General features: G+C 49.4%; 9 protein-coding genes across 9 annotated transcripts, besides 6 other annotated features; all 9 read left to right on the top strand.

The window, feature by feature from the left end:
• Window positions 1–17875: part of a sequence feature (sequence corresponds to BAC RPCI93-29M18) that runs on past both edges of the window.
• On the top strand, window positions 279–851 carry Tb927.4.2040 (hypothetical protein, conserved; the record flags this gene model as incomplete). The annotated part of the gene is made up of 1 exon (XM_839261.1): window positions 279–851. The coding sequence occupies one exon, from the start codon at window positions 279–281 to the stop codon at window positions 849–851; it is 573 nt and encodes a 190-aa protein (XP_844354.1).
• Window positions 754–817: a microsatellite.
• Tb927.4.2030 (hypothetical protein, conserved) lies at window positions 2434–3087 on the top strand (the record flags this gene model as incomplete). Its single annotated transcript, XM_839260.1, has 1 exon — window positions 2434–3087. The coding sequence occupies one exon, from the start codon at window positions 2434–2436 to the stop codon at window positions 3085–3087; it is 654 nt and encodes a 217-aa protein (XP_844353.1).
• Window positions 2906–2983: a microsatellite.
• On the top strand, window positions 4084–5364 carry Tb927.4.2020 (mu-adaptin 3, putative; the record flags this gene model as incomplete). The annotated part of the gene is made up of 1 exon (XM_839259.1): window positions 4084–5364. The coding sequence occupies one exon, from the start codon at window positions 4084–4086 to the stop codon at window positions 5362–5364; it is 1281 nt and encodes a 426-aa protein (XP_844352.1).
• Window positions 5748–6029, top strand: Tb927.4.2010 (acyl-CoA binding protein, putative; the record flags this gene model as incomplete). The annotated part of the gene is made up of 1 exon (XM_839258.1): window positions 5748–6029. One exon carries the CDS (start codon window positions 5748–5750, stop codon window positions 6027–6029), a length of 282 nt encoding a protein of 93 aa, XP_844351.1.
• Tb927.4.2000 (RuvB-like DNA helicase, putative) lies at window positions 6769–8193 on the top strand (the record flags this gene model as incomplete). Its single annotated transcript, XM_839257.1, has 1 exon — window positions 6769–8193. The coding sequence occupies one exon, from the start codon at window positions 6769–6771 to the stop codon at window positions 8191–8193; it is 1425 nt and encodes a 474-aa protein (XP_844350.1).
• Tb927.4.1990 (RNA helicase, putative) lies at window positions 8933–10813 on the top strand (the record flags this gene model as incomplete). Its single annotated transcript, XM_839256.1, has 1 exon — window positions 8933–10813. One exon carries the CDS (start codon window positions 8933–8935, stop codon window positions 10811–10813), a length of 1881 nt encoding a protein of 626 aa, XP_844349.1.
• Window positions 10984–11012: a sequence feature (AT_rich).
• Window positions 11128–13623, top strand: Tb927.4.1980 (hypothetical protein, conserved; the record flags this gene model as incomplete). The annotated part of the gene is made up of 1 exon (XM_839255.1): window positions 11128–13623. One exon carries the CDS (start codon window positions 11128–11130, stop codon window positions 13621–13623), a length of 2496 nt encoding a protein of 831 aa, XP_844348.1.
• Window positions 14508–16193, top strand: Tb927.4.1970 (hypothetical protein, conserved; the record flags this gene model as incomplete). The annotated part of the gene is made up of 1 exon (XM_839254.1): window positions 14508–16193. The coding sequence occupies one exon, from the start codon at window positions 14508–14510 to the stop codon at window positions 16191–16193; it is 1686 nt and encodes a 561-aa protein (XP_844347.1).
• Window positions 16472–17596, top strand: Tb927.4.1960 (hypothetical protein, conserved; the record flags this gene model as incomplete). Its single annotated transcript, XM_839253.1, has 1 exon — window positions 16472–17596. One exon carries the CDS (start codon window positions 16472–16474, stop codon window positions 17594–17596), a length of 1125 nt encoding a protein of 374 aa, XP_844346.1.
• Window positions 17689–17728: a sequence feature (AT_rich).
• Window positions 17729–17755: a microsatellite.

The raw sequence follows: 17875 nt of genomic DNA, 5'->3' as shown, positions 1-17875 counted from the left end.
TATGCTTACTTTTTTTTCTTCGTCCATGTGTTGTTAATACGGCATATTTTTCGAGTGCCGCTATCATTGTCAATTTGCACCTGCAAGGGTTCCCTTCCGTCGAAGCGACCGCTCTTTATTCTTCGTTCCGCTGCTTTTATGCCTCTTATTGTCACGTCAACATTGCTGTTTATCTGTTTGTTGTCACCGGTGTTCGTGCGTCTCACGTTTTGGGACCTAGGATTTTTTCTGCCGAGGACTTACCAACATAAACTTGTATTTTCAAGCACAAGCTGACGATGCCTTCATATCCGCCACGTGACGAGTACCGCCGTGTTCGCAAAAACGAGGGTGCTAAGGAAAAGGGCCAGGGTGCTGAGAATGAGATCCGTGTGACTGCGAGGCCTGGAAGCCGTGGTTACATCACGTATGCGTTAGCGCTCCTACGTGGTGAGGAGGGGAAACCGAAGTATGACTCCGTGAAGATCAGTGCTATGGGTGCTGCTATCCGCAGCGCGGTCGGCGTCGCGGAAGTGCTGAAGCGCCGTGTGGCTGGCCTTCATCAGACGACCGAAATCTCGTCTGAAGTTATCCACGACGAGTATGAAGGGATTGGTGAGAAGAAGGACAAGATGGAGGTGGAGCGGAAAGTTTCAACGATTCTTATTACGCTGTCGTTGAAGCCGCTGGATGTGAACCACATTGGTTACCAGGCCCCGCTCCCCGAGTCTGAGGTGAAGGAGGAAGAGGAACGGGACCCCGTGGAGCGTCGGCGTGGTGGCCGCGGCGGTCGCGGTGCTGGGCGAGGTGGCAGCCGTGGTGGTCGTGGCCGTGGTGGCAACGACCGACGGGGTGGTGGCAATGAGGAGTAAGGCATCAGAATCGATTTGTTTGAAGTGCAGCAAAGGGAGATATATGTGGTCTTTGATGTTCGTTAAAGCATGAAGCTTATATGAGGGAGGGAGGTGAGGAGGAGGGAGAAGAAGTGAAAAGAAGGATATATTAAAAGTAAAGGGGCAAAGTGGGACAACATAGCATCAGGATATAGCAGTGAGGAAGGGAAAAGTGCAAAAGGAACAAAAGGTGATAGCTAAGGATCAGAGTGAGAGGCCCTCATACCCCTTTACTGTGTTGGTGGCCGTGGAGAACCGCTCATACGCCGCGAGTACACGCTTATCTACAGACCTAACGGGTTGTGAATGTAAGAAGGTCAAAAGGAGAAAGTAAAAACGGAAGGAAGAAAGGCCGACAAAACTGCTTACGAGGATGAAGCGGAGTCTATGCTCGCCGTCAGGTTTGGTTTTCCACCAACAAAACACAGGCAAGAAAGGAAGCGCAGGATAGAAGCGATTGAAGTTAAGAGACGAGCTCTGTGGTAGTTGTCGTGCAACGCTTGGCAGTGTTGGTGGTAGAGTTGATGGTTTTGCCGTGTCCCTTCTTTCCTATGGTTCCTTTGTCATCTATTTCGCTCATACTTTATTTTTATTTTCGCAGATTTATTTACTTAAGTGGGTGTAAAACATTATAAGGTAAAATAAGTGAAAATGCCGGAGTTCCTCAAGGTGCACGATTCGTGTATCGTCGCTCGAATACCTCATTTGTGAGGGGCGAGGGCAGCATTTGACTGCTGAACCACACGACCAGGACAGGGAAGGATGGACTAAAAACGTGACTTCGATTAGTTGGTACGAGTGGGCCGCCGCCGAAAAATTCAGAAAGAGGCTCCAACAATAAAATGCAGGTATTAGTTTGGCTGAAAAAGAAGAGGTGCCTCAACCACGAGCCGTTATCGTTCTTTGGGTGCTCGAGGGACGAATCGTTCCAGCGCTCCTCCGCCCTGATGGGGCGTGTGTCAACTGTCAACTCGTCCAAGCGGAGCGGTGGGCTCCGTCACGGACATTTAAGCGTCAATTACGTGATTAGCGAACAATGAGTTTTGTTGGGATCGAGTGTACAACCCTGTAGGAAGAGCACCAGTACCACCTTGGTGGAAGCCACGATAAAAGGACCGGGACCGTTTCTATGGTGAATGTTTCAGTGATGTGTGGTGTGGCAGATTTTTTTTTTGCTTTGGTTGTGTGCCCGTGCGTGTTAGGCAGCTACTGTTTTAAGTGTTTCTGGCCCGTACTCTGGTGTCTTCCTGTCCACCACGTGCGGCCTACAGACGTGTGTTTTGTTCTATCCTCCACGTACGTCAAAATTTAAGTGGTACCGAGCTTCTATGAAAAATACGTTGCCTCTCTTTCTTGTGCTACGTTTCATTGTTTACCGCAATCCCTTCTATTTTTTTTATATAAATATGCTTTGCAGGAGTAACTCGGCCTCTTGTTGACTCGCCTTTCCACAAGAATACATATATTTGGGTATATAAATAAAAGCAATATATATTCAATACACATTAATCGCATTAATAACTCACCAAGGTAAACCTGTATTTTCAAGCACAAGCTGACGATGCCTTCATATCCGTCGCACGACGATCGCCAACGAACCAAAAACGAGGGTGCTAAGGAAAAGGGCCAGGGTGCTGAGAATGAGATCCGTGTGACTGCGAGGCCTGGAAGCCGTGGTTACATCACGTATGCGTTAGCGCTCCTACGTGGTGAGGAGGGGAAACCGAAGTATGACTCCGTGAAGATCAGTGCTATGGGTGCTGCTATCCGCAGCGCGGTCGGCGTCGCGGAAGTGCTGAAGCGCCGTGTGGCTGGCCTTCATCAGACGACCGAAATCTCGTCTGAAGTTATCCACGACACGTACGAGGGTAATGATGATAAGACAGAGAAGAAGGAGGTGGAGCGGAAAGTTTCAACGATTCTTATTACGCTGTCGTTGAAGCCGCTGGATGTGAACCACATTGGTTACCAGGCCCCGCTCCCCGAGTCTGAGGTGAAGGAGGAAGAGGAACGTTCCCAAATCAGTCGTGGGCGTGGTGGTGGTGGTGGCAGCCGTGCTGGTGGTCGCGGTGCTGGGCGAGGTGGCGGCAGCCGCGGTGGTGGTCGCGGTGCTGCTGGCAGCCGTGGGCGAGGTCGCGGCCGAGGTCGTGGTGGCACCGGCGGTGGTGCGCATGGGAGTCAGCGGGACGGCAGCGATTTGGGTGAAGGCAACTGAAGTGGAGCATGCTCGGTTTACGGTGCCACTTTGAGAAGTCACTGTTTGTTCTATCTTTTAACCCCACAGTTTTTGTCCCCCTTGTGTTGTGGTTGAGGGAATGTTTTTTTTTCTGTTTTGTTTGTGAGCTAGGGATAATAAGGGCTTTCATGCCACTACGATTGTTTGTTTTTCTCGCTTTGGCTGTTATGACTATGCCTGATACTGAATACTTCAATATTTTCATATGCTTGATGTGCTCCCACTGGGGTTAGGTGTCTTGAGGTGTGAGGGGGGCGAACGCTAAGAAAAAGGGAAAGAGGTGAATGTAGAGGAAGAAAATCGGAGTTTTATGCATTCAATGAATTATGCGTAAATATTTATACATATATTTGTTTCTGTGTTGGTCGGATCTGGTTTCTGTTTTTTTTTTCTTGTTTGGTTGCCTGCTGCGTTGCTGTGTCCGGCATTATCTCTTTTGTGCAAGAAAAAAAAACAAGAAGCCTTTCCCTCCTTTTTTTCTTTTTTTGCTGTGTTTCTGTTTCATGATTCTGAGCACTGAACCACCTCTCTAGTGCAGTGTGTTTGTTGAGGATTATCCACAACTTTGCTGCTTGGAGTAGGGAGGCCGCAGTGTCTGCTTGGAGGTGCTTCACTATATTACCATCCCCCACCAGCTAGCTTTTGGGGGAAGGGTTTTTTTTCCTCTTGAAGCGTAGACGCAGAAGGTATAAAAATAATGATACGCATTTTGGGTATGGTTCCTTTCTTTCCGTTGCTTGCCTGCACGGGTGTTCGGGTGATGTTGCTGATGCTGGTGCCTTCGCGGTCGCGTGTCGGACCCTTCACTTGGCATTTTATTTTTTGTATACATCAATAATGATTTCTCTCCTCTTACTTCTCCCTCGTCTTCTTTTTTTTTTAAATTGACTTCCACTGCTGCTTTTAACTTCCGCATGTAGGTGATTGTTGTGTTGGCGGGGTGTTCTGTAGAAGACAAACTGAGATCAGAGGAACATGATAACCGGCCTTTTCTTCCTTAATAAGCATGGCGAGGTTATTATTGAGAAGGAATTCCGTGAGAAGGTACCCCGCTCCAGCCTGGAAGACTTCTGGTGCACCTATATGACTCCATTGCGTTCGATTGAAGAGGCACCCGCTGTTATTACGTACAGCCGGTTTGCCTTTATTCAAATCCATCGTAACGATGTCGTCCTCCTGGCGGTTGCAACAAGTGAGTGTTTCCCCCTATTCGTGATGGAAGTCCTAGCGCTGGCCGCAAAAGTGGTGCAAAAGTACCTCAAAGTCATCTCTGAGAGCACGTTGCGTGAGAATTTTTCTTTGGTGTATCAATTGCTTGTGGAGCTCATTGACAATGGATACCCACTGACAACTGAAATGCACGTGCTAGAGGAGTTGGTGCTTCCACCGTCGTTAGAAAATGTGTTTCGTAGTGCTCTGGAAGCACCAGTAGCGATAAAGCGGCGCCATATGGGTTCCCGTGCCGTACCGTGGCGGGACCCTGCGACAAAGCACTCATCAAATGAGATTTTCTTCGATATAGTGGAAAATTTGGATTGCATAGTCGATTGCGAAGGAAATGTGGTGCAGAGCGCTGTCCGTGGTGCCGTGGAGGTGAACTGTCGTCTGAGTGGGCTGCCCGAAGTCATCATGCGGTTAACTGGCATCGATTGCATCGAAGACATTGCCATGCATCGGTGTGTTCGACGTAGCCGTTACGAGGTCGACCGCATGATCAGTTTTATACCTGTTGATGGGAAGTTTACGCTGTTGCAGTACCGCTGTAAAATGGCCAATAGTGTGCAGGTTCCCTTCTATGTTACACCGCAAATTACTTTTAATGCCAGTGTTGGTCGATTTAACTGTATGGTGGGATTCCGTGGTTCTGGTCTCGCAGCAAGGAGCAGGGAATACGAGATTCAGAAACTTATCATCCACCTTCCCCTTCCGCCCCAGACAGAGGCGGTGCAGGTGCACAGCATCTCACACGGGAACACGAACTTTAAGAAGGCACGTAACATGCTGGTGTGGAATGTAGGGTCACTTCATCGTGGCACGTGCTCACTTAGTGGCGAGTTTACGTTTGGTACGGAGAGGGAAAAGGAGGGACTAGCGCCGTGTACAGGAGGCTCTGCGTTAGTTGAGTTCAGCATCCCAAACTATCTACTGAGTAGCATCCGCGTCGACAGTGTTCAGGTGTTGAATGATTTGACAAAGCCCTACAAAGGTGTCAAATATGTTACGACGGCTGGGAGGTTTGCCGTGCGGACAATTTGAGGTTTTCTCGCCTTCCCCCTCCCCCCATTTGTCCTCCGCCTTTATGCAAAAGACTGCTCTTCAGAGTACTTCTTGTTGCCAAGCCGACTCCCTTTCCCTCAGTATTACTGGGTGCCGTCGCGCACCTTACGAGCAAATTGACTGCGACTACCACTCTAAGGAAAGTTTGTTACGTCCGTTGCTGTTGTTGGTGCGCGAAGACTTACGAACAGGGATGTCGTGTTATTTTTTTTGTCGCACGCGTGTGCTCTTGTTACTGCTCCCTCCCCTGTTCCTCGCAGGTGTCCAACCGTTCTTACAAGAGCTTGTACATCTCTTTTATTCCCTCTTAATTTACACTTAATATCTTCTTTGGATGAAGGGTGCATTATTTCGCCGACAACATGGTGGAGGAAACGCTTGATGAAAAGTTCCAACGGCTCTCGAAGACGTTAGGGGTAAAGGCTACGCGACCAAGGATGTCCATTCAGACTAAGTTAGATCTCTACGGCCTCTGGCATCAGGCGACGGGTGGGCCAGTCAAGACTCCCAAACCGTCGCGCGTGAATGTTGTGGCATCGACCAAATGGAATGCACGCAAAAAGTACGAAAAGTTGAGCAAAGATGAGGCAAAGAGGAAGTTTGTAGAGCTTGCGGAAAAGGTAGTGCCCCCGTCGAACCTGTAGAGGGGAGGGGGAGATACTGTCAGAACGGAGGCGGTGTTGGAGACGGGGATACTCAAAGGCATAACGGTCCTCGATGAAACGGTGCACGGCGTTGTTGTGTGCGCGGTGCCACACTATTTATTGTGAAACTTAAAGGAGGTCTTGTTGGGCTTTTTAACTCCCGGTCGAAGGAGAACGTGAGTGCAGGCTCAGAAAAGGGTGCCGAACAAGTTATCGGCACACGTGACGTCGATGACAGAAGTAGAAGGGCACTTTGTCACCAAATTAAGCGGTGTAGGGGGGGGGTGGAGAGAAGCAGGCGAATTACACAAAGGGAATAGGGGTGACGAGAAATGCGAGAAGCCGAATTGTGTTGTGTAAAATTCTGTTATGGGGGCTTCATCGCGTTTACGCTGGCAAATACCTGCTTAATCTACTTTTGTTTCGCATCTCCGTGTGTCTGTTGTTCCGGTGCCTATGGTCCCCTCTTTCTTTACTTTTTGTGCCTCAGTTTACCCTAAATAATGATCTTTATAAACGGTTTCCGTAACTGCGCAAGCACCACAAAATTTTATGGACTTCCATCCATTTGCGATGGGTATTGAGGACAAGAAAAATCCCCGTGTACATGTGTGCATAAACTCTCTTATTTCTTACTTTTTCTTGTGTTTCTATGCTCTACTGCTCAGACGTTTTAGGATTTTCATATTTGTTTCCCCCTACACGTTTCCGGACGTGCCCTCAACATTAACAGATCAAGATGGCTGAGACAAATATACGTGCAGAAGAGGTACGTGACCTCACGCGGGTGGAGCGCATTGGTGCCCATTCTCATATCCGCGGTCTCGGACTTGACGATGCCCTTGAGGCACGTATGAGCAGTCAGGGAATGGTCGGACAGGTCGAGGCGCGCCGCGCTGCAGGCGTCGTAGTTCAGATGATCCGTGAAGGAAAAATTGCTGGTCGCTGTGTCCTCCTTGCTGGCGGCCCTGGTACGGGTAAAACGGCTATTGCGATGGGAATGGCGCAAGCACTGGGTGCTGAGACGCCTTTTACGATGATTGCTGGAAGTGAAATATTCTCACTGGAGATGTCGAAGACGGAGGCGTTGACGCAGGCATTTCGCCGTAGCATTGGTGTGCGTATTAAGGAAGAGACGGAGATGATAGAGGGCGAGGTCGTGGAGATTTCTATTGATCGACCGTCTGTCAACCCAGCGGAGGCAAAGGGCCGCACAGGGCAACTTGTGTTAAAGACATCCGACATGGAGTCTACCTTTGATCTTGGATTGAAAATGATTGAGAGCCTCCAAAGGGAAAAGGTACAGGTGGGTGATGTCATCACTATTGATAAGGCAACAGGTCGTGTTAATAAGCTTGGTCGTAGTTTTATTCGCAGCAAGGACTACGATGCTATGTCTGCGAACACTCGTTTTGTGCAAACCCCTGAGGGTGAGTTATCAAAACGAAAAGAAGTTGTCCACACTGTTACACTGCACGAGATTGACGTGATTAACTCCAGGCAACAGGGATTTCTTGCTCTCTTTGCTGGTGACACGGGCGAGATAAAGCACGAGGTACGTGAGCAGATTGACCAGCGAGTAGCGGAGTGGCGTGAGGAAGGGAAGGGCGAGATTATTCCCGGTGTTCTTTTTATTGATGAAGTTCACATGTTGGATATCGAATGCTTTTCATGGCTCAACAGGGCTCTTGAGAGCCCACTTGCGCCTGTGGTCGTCATGGCCTCCAACCGTGGTATCGCCCGTATTCGTGGGACACAATACAAAGCCCCTCATGGCATTCCCATCGACCTCCTGGATCGGATGGTCATTATAACGACTAAGCCTTACAGTGAGGCCGAACTAAGCAAGATCATTCATATCCGATGTGAAGAAGAGGACGTGGAGATGGATGATGAGGCGGTTGCGCTCCTCACCATGTTGGGCAAAAGCACGTCCCTGCGTTATGTTCTTCAGCTCATCACGACGGCAAGCCTCGTCGCACAGAAGCGCCGATCTTCAACCGTGTCGATTCATGACATCAAGAAGGTTTACTCCTTATTTATTGATTTGCGCCGTAGCGTGGAACTTCTGCAGGAACATGAAAAAGACTTTCTCTTCGGTGAGGCAGACCGAGGGGCGGAGATGTCTTACGGTGCGCAGTGTCAGAATGAGGAAGAGCAGTGATGTTTCCTTTTCTCCAGGGAAAGAGGGTGGCGTGAGTAGAATGGCAGCACATAAAAAGAAAAAAGATAAATATAGAGCTTTGTGGCAGCAATAACCCAATATTGTTTTCGTTGTTGTTTCTTCTTTTCACCACGGGGAGGATTTTCTTTTTCTGTACGTGTGCAGATGGCGGAGGGAAAAGGGTGCTGCGGGTGAAAAAAAGTTGGCACTTCCTTCGTGTATCTGACCACCTACAGTCAGAGACAGGTGGTGAAAGGCGACAAGAGAGAACGGCAGTCCTCGGTAAAAGAAAAAAAACAATAACTGAATAAAGGAAATCGTGATTTATTAAAGCAGTGGAGAGGGCGTTTACATCACTTTTTTTCCTTACCTCTTTCTCTATCTCTCCTGTAAACGCAGCGATCTTGGTGTGTCTTAAGTAATTATTTATACTATTTAGTCCCCCATCCATTTTGTTAGGAGTGTGGCACTGCTTCGTATTCCACAGATATGCTGCACTGCGTCTCCTTTGGTCCTCCCTTCCCTTCGCTTTTGTGGGCTGCATTGGCACCAGCGGTATATCATATGGCGACTCTGTGACACGCAATTTCTCACTTTTTTCCTAGATCATTTTTTCGACGTTTTCCTCGTGCGAGTCGCCTCCTCACGTGTCTTGGTGGGGGAATCCTTGAAATGATAAGAGGGTGGCTGTTCGTGTGAGGAGAGGAATTTTTTTTAGCAGGCTATCGTCACAACCAGTATGCGCCGTTTGTCAGTTACTGCACCTGTTCTCTTTCTGTGTTTTAAATCGTACTGCACAAACCATGGCGAGGGGAAACTGATCCAAACAGTATGTGACTATATCTACCGCAGCAGCAGCGCCCGGGAGCAACTGCGGCAGCTCATTCATGATATGTCAGTGGAGAACGCTTTGCGGCATCTCGGTGAATTCTCAGAGGAGGGCTGTTCAGGTGCCACACCACCATGGTTGGGTGAACTTGTTCAGGCCCCCGGTGATCTTGAACGGATTAACATTGTTCTCAGGGAGTTTGGGGTTTGGTACATCGCGCGGAAGGCGCCACTGAGGGTGACGATGGGTGAACCGTGGGACTGGTACCCGAAGGCACGCTTCATGCGCCGGCGTTTCATCTTTCATCATGGGCCAACAAATAGTGGGAAGACTCACGCGGCGTTGGAGGAATTGGTAAAGGCGAAGAGCGGTGTTTATTGTGCGCCGATCAAAGCACTGGCGGCGCAAGTGTGGAAGCGTATTAACGCGAGCGTGCCTTGCGACTTGCTTATCGGGGACGAGCGGCAATTTGGTGGTGGAGCGGAGCACGTCTCATGCACGGTGGAAATGACTCCTATTGACTATCAAATTGACGTTGGGGTAATTGACGAGGTGCAGATGATTGGTGATGGGGACAGGGGTTGGGCATGGACGCGTGCCATATTGGGGTTGCCGGCACGTGAGATTCACCTCTGCGGAGAAGAACGGGCAATACCTCTTATCCGCAGTTTGTTGTATAAAACGCGTGAGCTCAAGGGACTTCGTTTAGTGCCACATCAGCGGCTGGCTCCCCTCAGGACATCAGCCGCGTTAGGGGGAGATCTGCGGCAAGTCGAAAACGGTGATTGCCTTGTGTGCTTCTCGCGCAAGATGATTTTTGCTATGAAATCACAGCTGGAAAAGCTGCCTGGCGTTGCGGCTCACTATATATATGGCTCTATGCCCTTTGCCGTGCGTGAGGCCCAGGCTGACGCATTCAACCGTGGGGTCCGGGAAGCGGTAGAGGGCAAGGACTCGAAAAAACATGTTTTAGTGTCCACGGATGCTATTGCCTATGGCTTGAACATGAGCATTGAGCGCATTATTTTCGTATCAATGAAAAAATTCGACGGAAAACAGATGACAAGCTTACCGCAGGCAACCACGGTGCAGGTAGCCGGTCGCGCCGGCCGGTTTGGAGTACTCAGGGCCAACACTTTCGGCCGCTGTACCACACTTCACGCGGATGACTTTCCGACACTTGAAAGCGCTATTAACGCTCGACTTTCCCCTCTGCAGAGGGCTGGATTACTGCCCACAGCCGACATATTGGAGCTGTATGTCACAATGAATTCCGACAAGAAGAGATTGAAGACCTCAGGTGTGGTGCCGCAAGATGTATTCTACGGTCATGTAAAGGACTTCTCCAGTCAGTGTAAGACCTCCGATTTGTTTTTTCCGTGTGACCTGTCGCGGTCGCTGCTGCAGGTTGCAAGGGAGTTGGATGCCGTGCCAGGTCTGTCTCTTACCGATAGGATCCTTTTCTGCTACGTACCGGTGAATACACGCAACAAGGACACATTCGACCTGCTGCGTTGTTTTGCGCGTGATCATGCTACCGGGGGGCCCGTTCGCCTCCGTATTGATGAGGAGTTTGAACAACTCGTGGGGCAATGTGCGCACTTAAAAACTCATAAGGACAGTGAACGAGCACATCGTATATTGTCGCGGATGGAAGACTTATACCGTCATGCAGAAATGTATTGCTGGCTTTCGTGGCGGTTCGGTAATACATTCATCTACCTAGAGGCAGGATCGGCACTGAAGGAACGAATCGTGGCGAAGATGGATGAGCTGTTGCGGAGGTTGTGATAGCAGTCATATTGGTGTAGACGAGAGGGGGGGGGGGGCGATGGTGCCTTTGACGCGCGTGGCCTTTTTCCTGTTCGTACAACCAAAAAAAACAAAGACGCAATGGCAGATATTTACGGTGGGATGCAGATGGAGTGTGGCTCACAATCCCTTCTACTACTGTATTCATGTATATATACATTATTATTATTATTATTTTGTGCGCGTCAACGCCACTTCAAGTTCTGCTGTGCCCCAACCTTTTTGTTCGGATGAGGAACCATATGAAGCTATGGCAACACCTGCCGGCTGGGGCGTTGCGCAAAGTGAGAAAAATGTTATCGCCATCTGGGGCGTCAGCCGCTGAATTGGATGAAGCGCTTAACCAGTACATATCAGCGATCCACCCTACCGTGTGTCCTCACCTAACACCCCGACATTTGCTTCGTGTCATTCCCGCTCAACCACTTCCCGTGAGAACTGTGTGGCGAAGGGCGATATCGATGGAAACGGTGCCATCAGACATGTCGTTTGAGGCGTTTAAGAGCGCTCTTATGCCTCTTGTGCCACTGTTCCTTTCCTTAAGCTCGACAACACTTGGTGAAGATGGAGATGAGGGGCCGCTTGTGCGTTGGCAGCCTTGGGTATCTGATGGGTGGCGTAACGAGCAAGAACGTACGCGTGAGCAATGCGGAGATGGCGTGATTTCCGAATTAAGTGGTGTTGTTCCCACTTACTTCGTATCGTATGCGCTGTTGAAGGAACAAACACGCCTCGGGCAGTTATCTGTTGCCACGCTCCACACGCTGGAGCGGAAGGAGCTGGTTGGCGGATCGGTGCCCCCTGTTCTCGAGTGGTCGGAAGACCATAGTGTTGTTCGTCTCTCAAATGAAGTCATCGCATCGTCTTCGTCAACAAGAACAGCTAACTCATTTTATTCCCTGCAGTCTCAACCTGAGGTGCTTCGCCGCGCCGTGAACATTTTGGCCCTTCTGTTACCAACGTTCAAAGCTTCCGTGGGTGAGGTGCGGGCAGTGTACAAATTAAACTTCATCACACCAGGAGGGCTGCGGCACTCTGCAATCACACATGAGTTCGCGATCCGTTTCCCTGATGCACTTGCGTTGGTTGACCACCCCGACGTGCAGTTTGTGATAGATCGCGATAGTGAAGGGTGCGTTATGCTGCATTCAACGTTTCTGCACACCAGCCGTGGTGCAGCGAATGTATTGTATATGTGCACATCAGTGGGTCATCCCCTATCTATTTCCGCTCACGGCGTAGACACAAATGAAGGCGCGGGATGCCTGGATCGGTATTATTTGCGCGTTGATCTGCCGTATGCGCCGCGCTGCGGTGACGAGGTGGTGCTGCAGGCCATCTGTAGCGCAACAGTCACAGGACTTTACTGTGTACAGCAACCGGATAAAGATAGATTCTCTCTGGAAATTGCCACTGCTCAGGGTGCTGTAATCGTTTTTGACAGCACCATTTCACTGCTTTGTCGTCTATCCACAGCGGGTGCACCTTGTTGCGGTTTCCCCGCGGAGATCGTCACACTCCTTGCATCCCCAAACATCGTGAAGCTAATTCATGCAGCCCCAACTGTCTGTACGGGCAACCAAGGGGTGTATGGAAATGTTCTAGACGGGCTTCCCCTTCTCTACGCGCACTTGAAGACAGATTTTCAGTGTGTTTGTACTTTTCATCAGTTGGCATTGTTTGTTGGTATTCCCACAACTGAAACAGAGAGGCCCGGACAATACTCACTGCTTTCTAACCGTCTTATCACATGTCATGGTGGTGTTGCATTGCCACATGTCCGACCTGCACTACTGGCCGCGGTCTGCGCCTCCCGCCTTATCGCGCTGCACCTGGCTGACGGCCATGAATTCGACAGGGCGCTACTCCAACAATTACTGCGTGACGCAGTTGAAGGAAGTAATGCACTGGTGATGCGCAACCTGCAACTACGGCTAAAGCGTTATGGTATGGAACCCCATGGGACGTGTACCAAACACTCGTGTGAAGCTCTGCTACAGGAGTTTTTGGTGGTATATGGCCCAGAGGTGTGTTTCGTTGATAAGTTTGATGATTTCCTTTCGCGCGCTGCCTCGAGCACTGAAATTGCACGTACAGTCGGGAAAAATCGAAGCGAAGAGGATGATGGGGAGTATATCAGAGAGCTGCTACTTGATCAGCCAACATCTACCGTTGAGAGGGATGAAGAGGATATGGATGTGGAGCATGATGTCCAGGGTGAACTTAGCAAGTGTTGTAAACAGAATGTAGGATCTGGTGACAGCGAGGTGACAAAACGTAGCGAAGGGGAACAAGATAATATGGAGGAGGCTTACAATTTTCTATTTGATTGCAGCGGTGCCGGAGCAACAGACAAGGGAAGTAACATTCCACCGTCGCACCGTAGCTCGAACCATATGAATTGCAGCAGGGGAAACGAACAAAGCGAGAGATCGACGGTCTTCGTGCTCCCCCTGCCAAACTTGAAGGGGCATCACATGACAAGCAGAAATGTGAGGTGGACATTACCACCTTCTTTTTCCAGAACGAATGTCCGCGGTACCACCACCACCAAGGCGGAGCAATCAGTGAAGACTATTCATGGTGCCTCTACGCGGTCGCTGCTACCAGAGCAAAGGGATCCGACTAACTGGCACATTGATAAAAGTGACGAACACACGGAGGGGATCGCGAGCGAAGGCGCATTGATTGAGCGGCTCACGCAGGAGGTGTTGTGCGCCACTTCATCCTCAAAAACCAATAAACGGCGGCTGCCGGCTTGTAGCAGCGATCGGCTCATAAGTGAGTAAGCGGTAATTGGAATGGAGATGCTGCAGTAGTTCTACGAGGGATGGAGCCGCAAATTTCTTTTTCCGTAAAAAAAAAAAGCAACTCTCTAGTAGGAGAAGGTGTGTGGTCCACTTGATAGCCCCATCCCTACCTCTCAAAAGAGTGTCGTTTTTAAGAGATGGTTTTTCTCCACATTTGATTTTACAACTTCATCACATTATACTCTATTGCTAATGTCTTTTTGTCGTTCTTTTTTCTTTTTCGTTTTGCCACAAAACGGACCCTGACCATATGCGCCTTAACGCTAGCGAATGTCAGACCATGTTTATCGCTTACTATGTTGGATTTTTCCACATTCTTTCTTTCTCCTTCGCATGTGGATGTGCACGCGCGAACATTTGGGGAAACCGTAGGTATATAAATGCGCACGCACACATATATATATACGCTTTTTTCGTGAAGTGAAATATGGTATTCTTTTACCGCACATCATTAGAAACCTCGGGTGGGATTTCCTCATCGTAATGTGTTGTTACATTTTTGGTTTGGGTAAAAAAATCAATGTGGGTAGGCACCGGTTAAGCAGTGGACCCTGAAAGTCATAGGACCGATACTCATGCTTTGGGAAGCAGGAGATTATGAAAAGAATGGGGGAAAAAAGAAATTCCCCCCCCCAGCGGGCTTCTGTTCTTTGTTACTGTTTGCCTTCCTTTAATCACGTCTATTACCTGTTCTTTGGTCGCAACACCAATGTTTTTCTTCCGCTGTGACGCTCACAGACTTGCTTGCTTTACCTTAAAGGTTGGAAAGGGGCACTGCAGCAGTGCAAGGTGATACCCGGAAGCAAAACAACAAGGAAAGGCCGTGGTATTTATAGGAGGGGAAGAAGTGATACCACCAAAAGATGGGTGGGCACCACGGAACCTGGTGGACATACGCTAAGCTGACCGCAACGGCTGTCATTGGTGCAGTGGCGCTCAATGATTCAGTGAATAATCATACCCTTCCGTCGGTACCAACACCAACGGCTGCAGCCGCTGGAGTAGCGAGCGAAGTAGAGGCAAGTTGGTGGTTTCTCATCGTCGCCGACAGTATACTACTCTGCTTTGCCGCCATATTTGCTGGATTGACACTGGCGATCATGGGACTTGACACTCTCTCGTTGGAGATAATTGCGGACAGCGGCCCAGAGCCGGACAAAGGCCACGCCGCGAAAATCTTACCAATCCGTCGCCTCGGAAACCAGCTTCTCTGTACACTACTGTTAGGAAACGTGATGGTCAACACACTCATTGCGCAAATAACAGATTCTCATTTGTCAGGATGGGGAGCCACGGTAGTTGCGACGGCGCTCACCACCATCGGCGGCGAGGTGTTGCCGCAGGCCATAATGTCAGCGCATGCACTGCGTGTGGGAGCAAAAAGTGTGTACCTTGTAAAATTCTTCGTGTTACTGTTCTACCCAGTCTGTAAGCCCCTCAGTATGGTTCTGGACCGTTTTATTGGTATGGACCCTGGGCAGATATATGAGCGAAACGAGTTAAAGAAACTGATGTTTATGCACGCTGCGCGTGGTGCCGAATCCGGCCTTGGCGAGCGGGAGGCGGATCTCATGGTGGGCGCTATGGAACTACATGAGAAAACTGTGATGGATGTCCTTACACCCATATGGGAGACGTTCATGCTGGAGGCCAGTCAACCTCTGAATGAAGAAACCATTCAGCTTATCTGTGAAAGGGGCCACAGCCGCATTCCTGTATACCAGGGGAATAGGAATAACATCGTTGGCGCGCTATTCACAAGAGACCTCTTGATGGTCAACCCCGAAGAAGAGACACCTGTGCTTGTGTTAGTAAAGTTTTACAACAGAAGCTGCCATATCGTTCATTCCGAAACAAAGCTTAGCTCTATGTTGGAATGTTTCCAAACTGGAAGGTCTCATATTGCCGTCGTGCAGGAGGTACAACAACGACCGTGTGGGGATCCCTACTACGAGATAAAAGGACTTGTGACCTTGGAAGATGTTATTGAGGAACTTATTCACAGCGAAATATTTGATGAATATGATACTGTCCCCAAGAGGTTGGTGGGTAATTCGTCATATACTCAAAGAAGACAAGTTGGTTTGTCGTCAAGATGCTCACGACGAGTGCACATGGGCAAGAACCAGTTGAAGGCAGTCGCTTTGTTTTTGTCTAGGTCATTGCCTGAATTCCACGACTGCTCACAGGGTGAGTGCGCCCATTTGCTTCGGGCCGTTGAAATGTATGCAGCTTTTTACAAGACCCGTGCACCACACGACGCACGTGGCCTTAGTAAGGATGATAAAGCAAATATTTGGTTGTACCGCGCTGGTGTCCCCTCCGATGTGTTCACGCTGGTGCTATCGGGTAAAGTGGAGATATTTGCTGGTGGGGAGGAAATAAGATTCGAGCAGTCTTGCTGGTCTGTTATCGCCACAAGAGCGCTGACAGACGAGAGATTTGTTCCAACGTTTAGCTGCCGCGTGGTGCAGGATAGCACCTTTGTACAGATAACACGTGAAGCCTATGGAATGATACTTTCAATGCTTTCCAACATTTCACTGTGAAACGGCGCCGAGTCCAAAAATTGGGTGTTACCGCCGTAGTAAAGTTTGGGTATAGGGCCGGAGAGGGAGTGGACGCGGCAGTTGCATATTCCGATGTGCGTGACGGTTTGAAGTTTGTTTATCGCCTCTTTTTGAGTTGGTACGGGAGGAGGCCTCCGGTGTGCTCCTTTCCATTTTTTTTATATCCTTTTCCTTCTGTTTTACACTACTCCTTTAACTTAAATGGCACCTCCCGCGTTGCCACTGAATGATTAATATTTCGACCCACTTTCCACTTTATGTGGCGTTGCTGTTGTTTCTTCCACTTGATTCCTCTCCCGTTTCCTCTGTTCTTTGAAGGGCCACCCGATACGGTGGTGATGGATGGCTTCATTAGCCTTGAAAATTTAGAGAGCTACCAGGATGAATGGGAGCGTAACTGTTGTAGCGCCACCCATTCATCACCGCATTCCGCAGGCAACGACACTGGCCCTCCACAACTGAACTCGCCGCGGTCGCTTCATGCGTGTAAACTTTGCAATGTTGACTCGTCTGTTGTTTTGGCACCAGTGTCCCTCCGACAACACTTTGAGTACCTCCAGGGCAACCCCGAGTTGGTTAGCCAAAAATTTGCCGTTGATGTCCCAATGCGTGACGCTCTTCTCGCCTGCATAGAAGCTGGTATAACAGGTGGTTCCTCTCTTTTGAAGCTGCAAGCCTACCGTCGGTATATGGACCACGTGAAGGCACGAAAGGAGGCGCTGAAGATGGCCCAAGAGGCTCGACAACGGCTGATTACGCAAGAGACGTTTGAGACAGGAAGACAGACTCTCAGGGAGGGTGATGCAACCCTCAGCCCCAAGATTCCGCAAGAACAAAATCGGAGTAATACTGCTACCTCCACGGTTGCATTAAAGAATGCGTGTGACAGTATGGGAGGCGACTCTCCAGAGGAGGAGGCAAATAATAGTGATAATAATGATGAAAGTGGGGAAAAGCCGCAGCAACACCACGAGAGGGCTCGGGGGCAGAAGGTGTCAGCCGATTCGCCTCACCTTGCTGATAATGCTGGCAGCAGTTCGTTGGTGAAGGAGCCGGATAACGGCGGCAGTTCTGCAGCAGCGATGAGGCAAGAAAGGCGGAACTCGTCTCTTAACCAATCGGTTTGCATCACTGGCCAACACGGTGGAGAGCAACATGATACAGCGAAAGGCGGAAAGGGGGATTCGTGCACACCCCATCAATGCGGTAAGCCTGTGATTTCACTGCCTCACGTGGAAAGCATGCGAAATGGCGCTGGGAGTAAAGCTGTCGGGAGGGAAGTCGGAGAGATCAGGTCTCGGGATCCCTCCAGTGCGTGTGAACCTGAAGAGGTGTTTTACGTTTACTGCGCAAATGCTACGGCCTCAGGGGAGGAGGCTTAAATGCTCCGAGGGAAAGTTTCCGGAGAAAGTTATAATAACTCAATGGCCTGCCGATAAAAATGACATCGTTTATTTTTACTTTTGTCGGTCGCTATTTTATTATTTTTTTAATATATATATATATATATTTATTGTGTGTGTATGTGTGTGTGTGTGTGTTTTGCTGGATGGTTGGGGGAAGGGGAGCATTTTAGTCGTTACATTATGTCAACATTGTGAGTATCGTCACTTCTTTTGCTGATGTCTTTTTTTGGCAATTTCCCTTTGATGTTCACTGTT

Source organism: Trypanosoma brucei, chromosome 4 (genome assembly GCF_000002445.2).
Source record: "Trypanosoma brucei brucei TREU927 chromosome 4, complete sequence".
Classification (NCBI taxonomy): Eukaryota; Euglenozoa; class Kinetoplastea; order Trypanosomatida; family Trypanosomatidae; genus Trypanosoma; species Trypanosoma brucei.
Note: the sequence above shows the minus strand (reverse complement) of the source record. Positions and strands in the feature narration are given on the sequence as shown.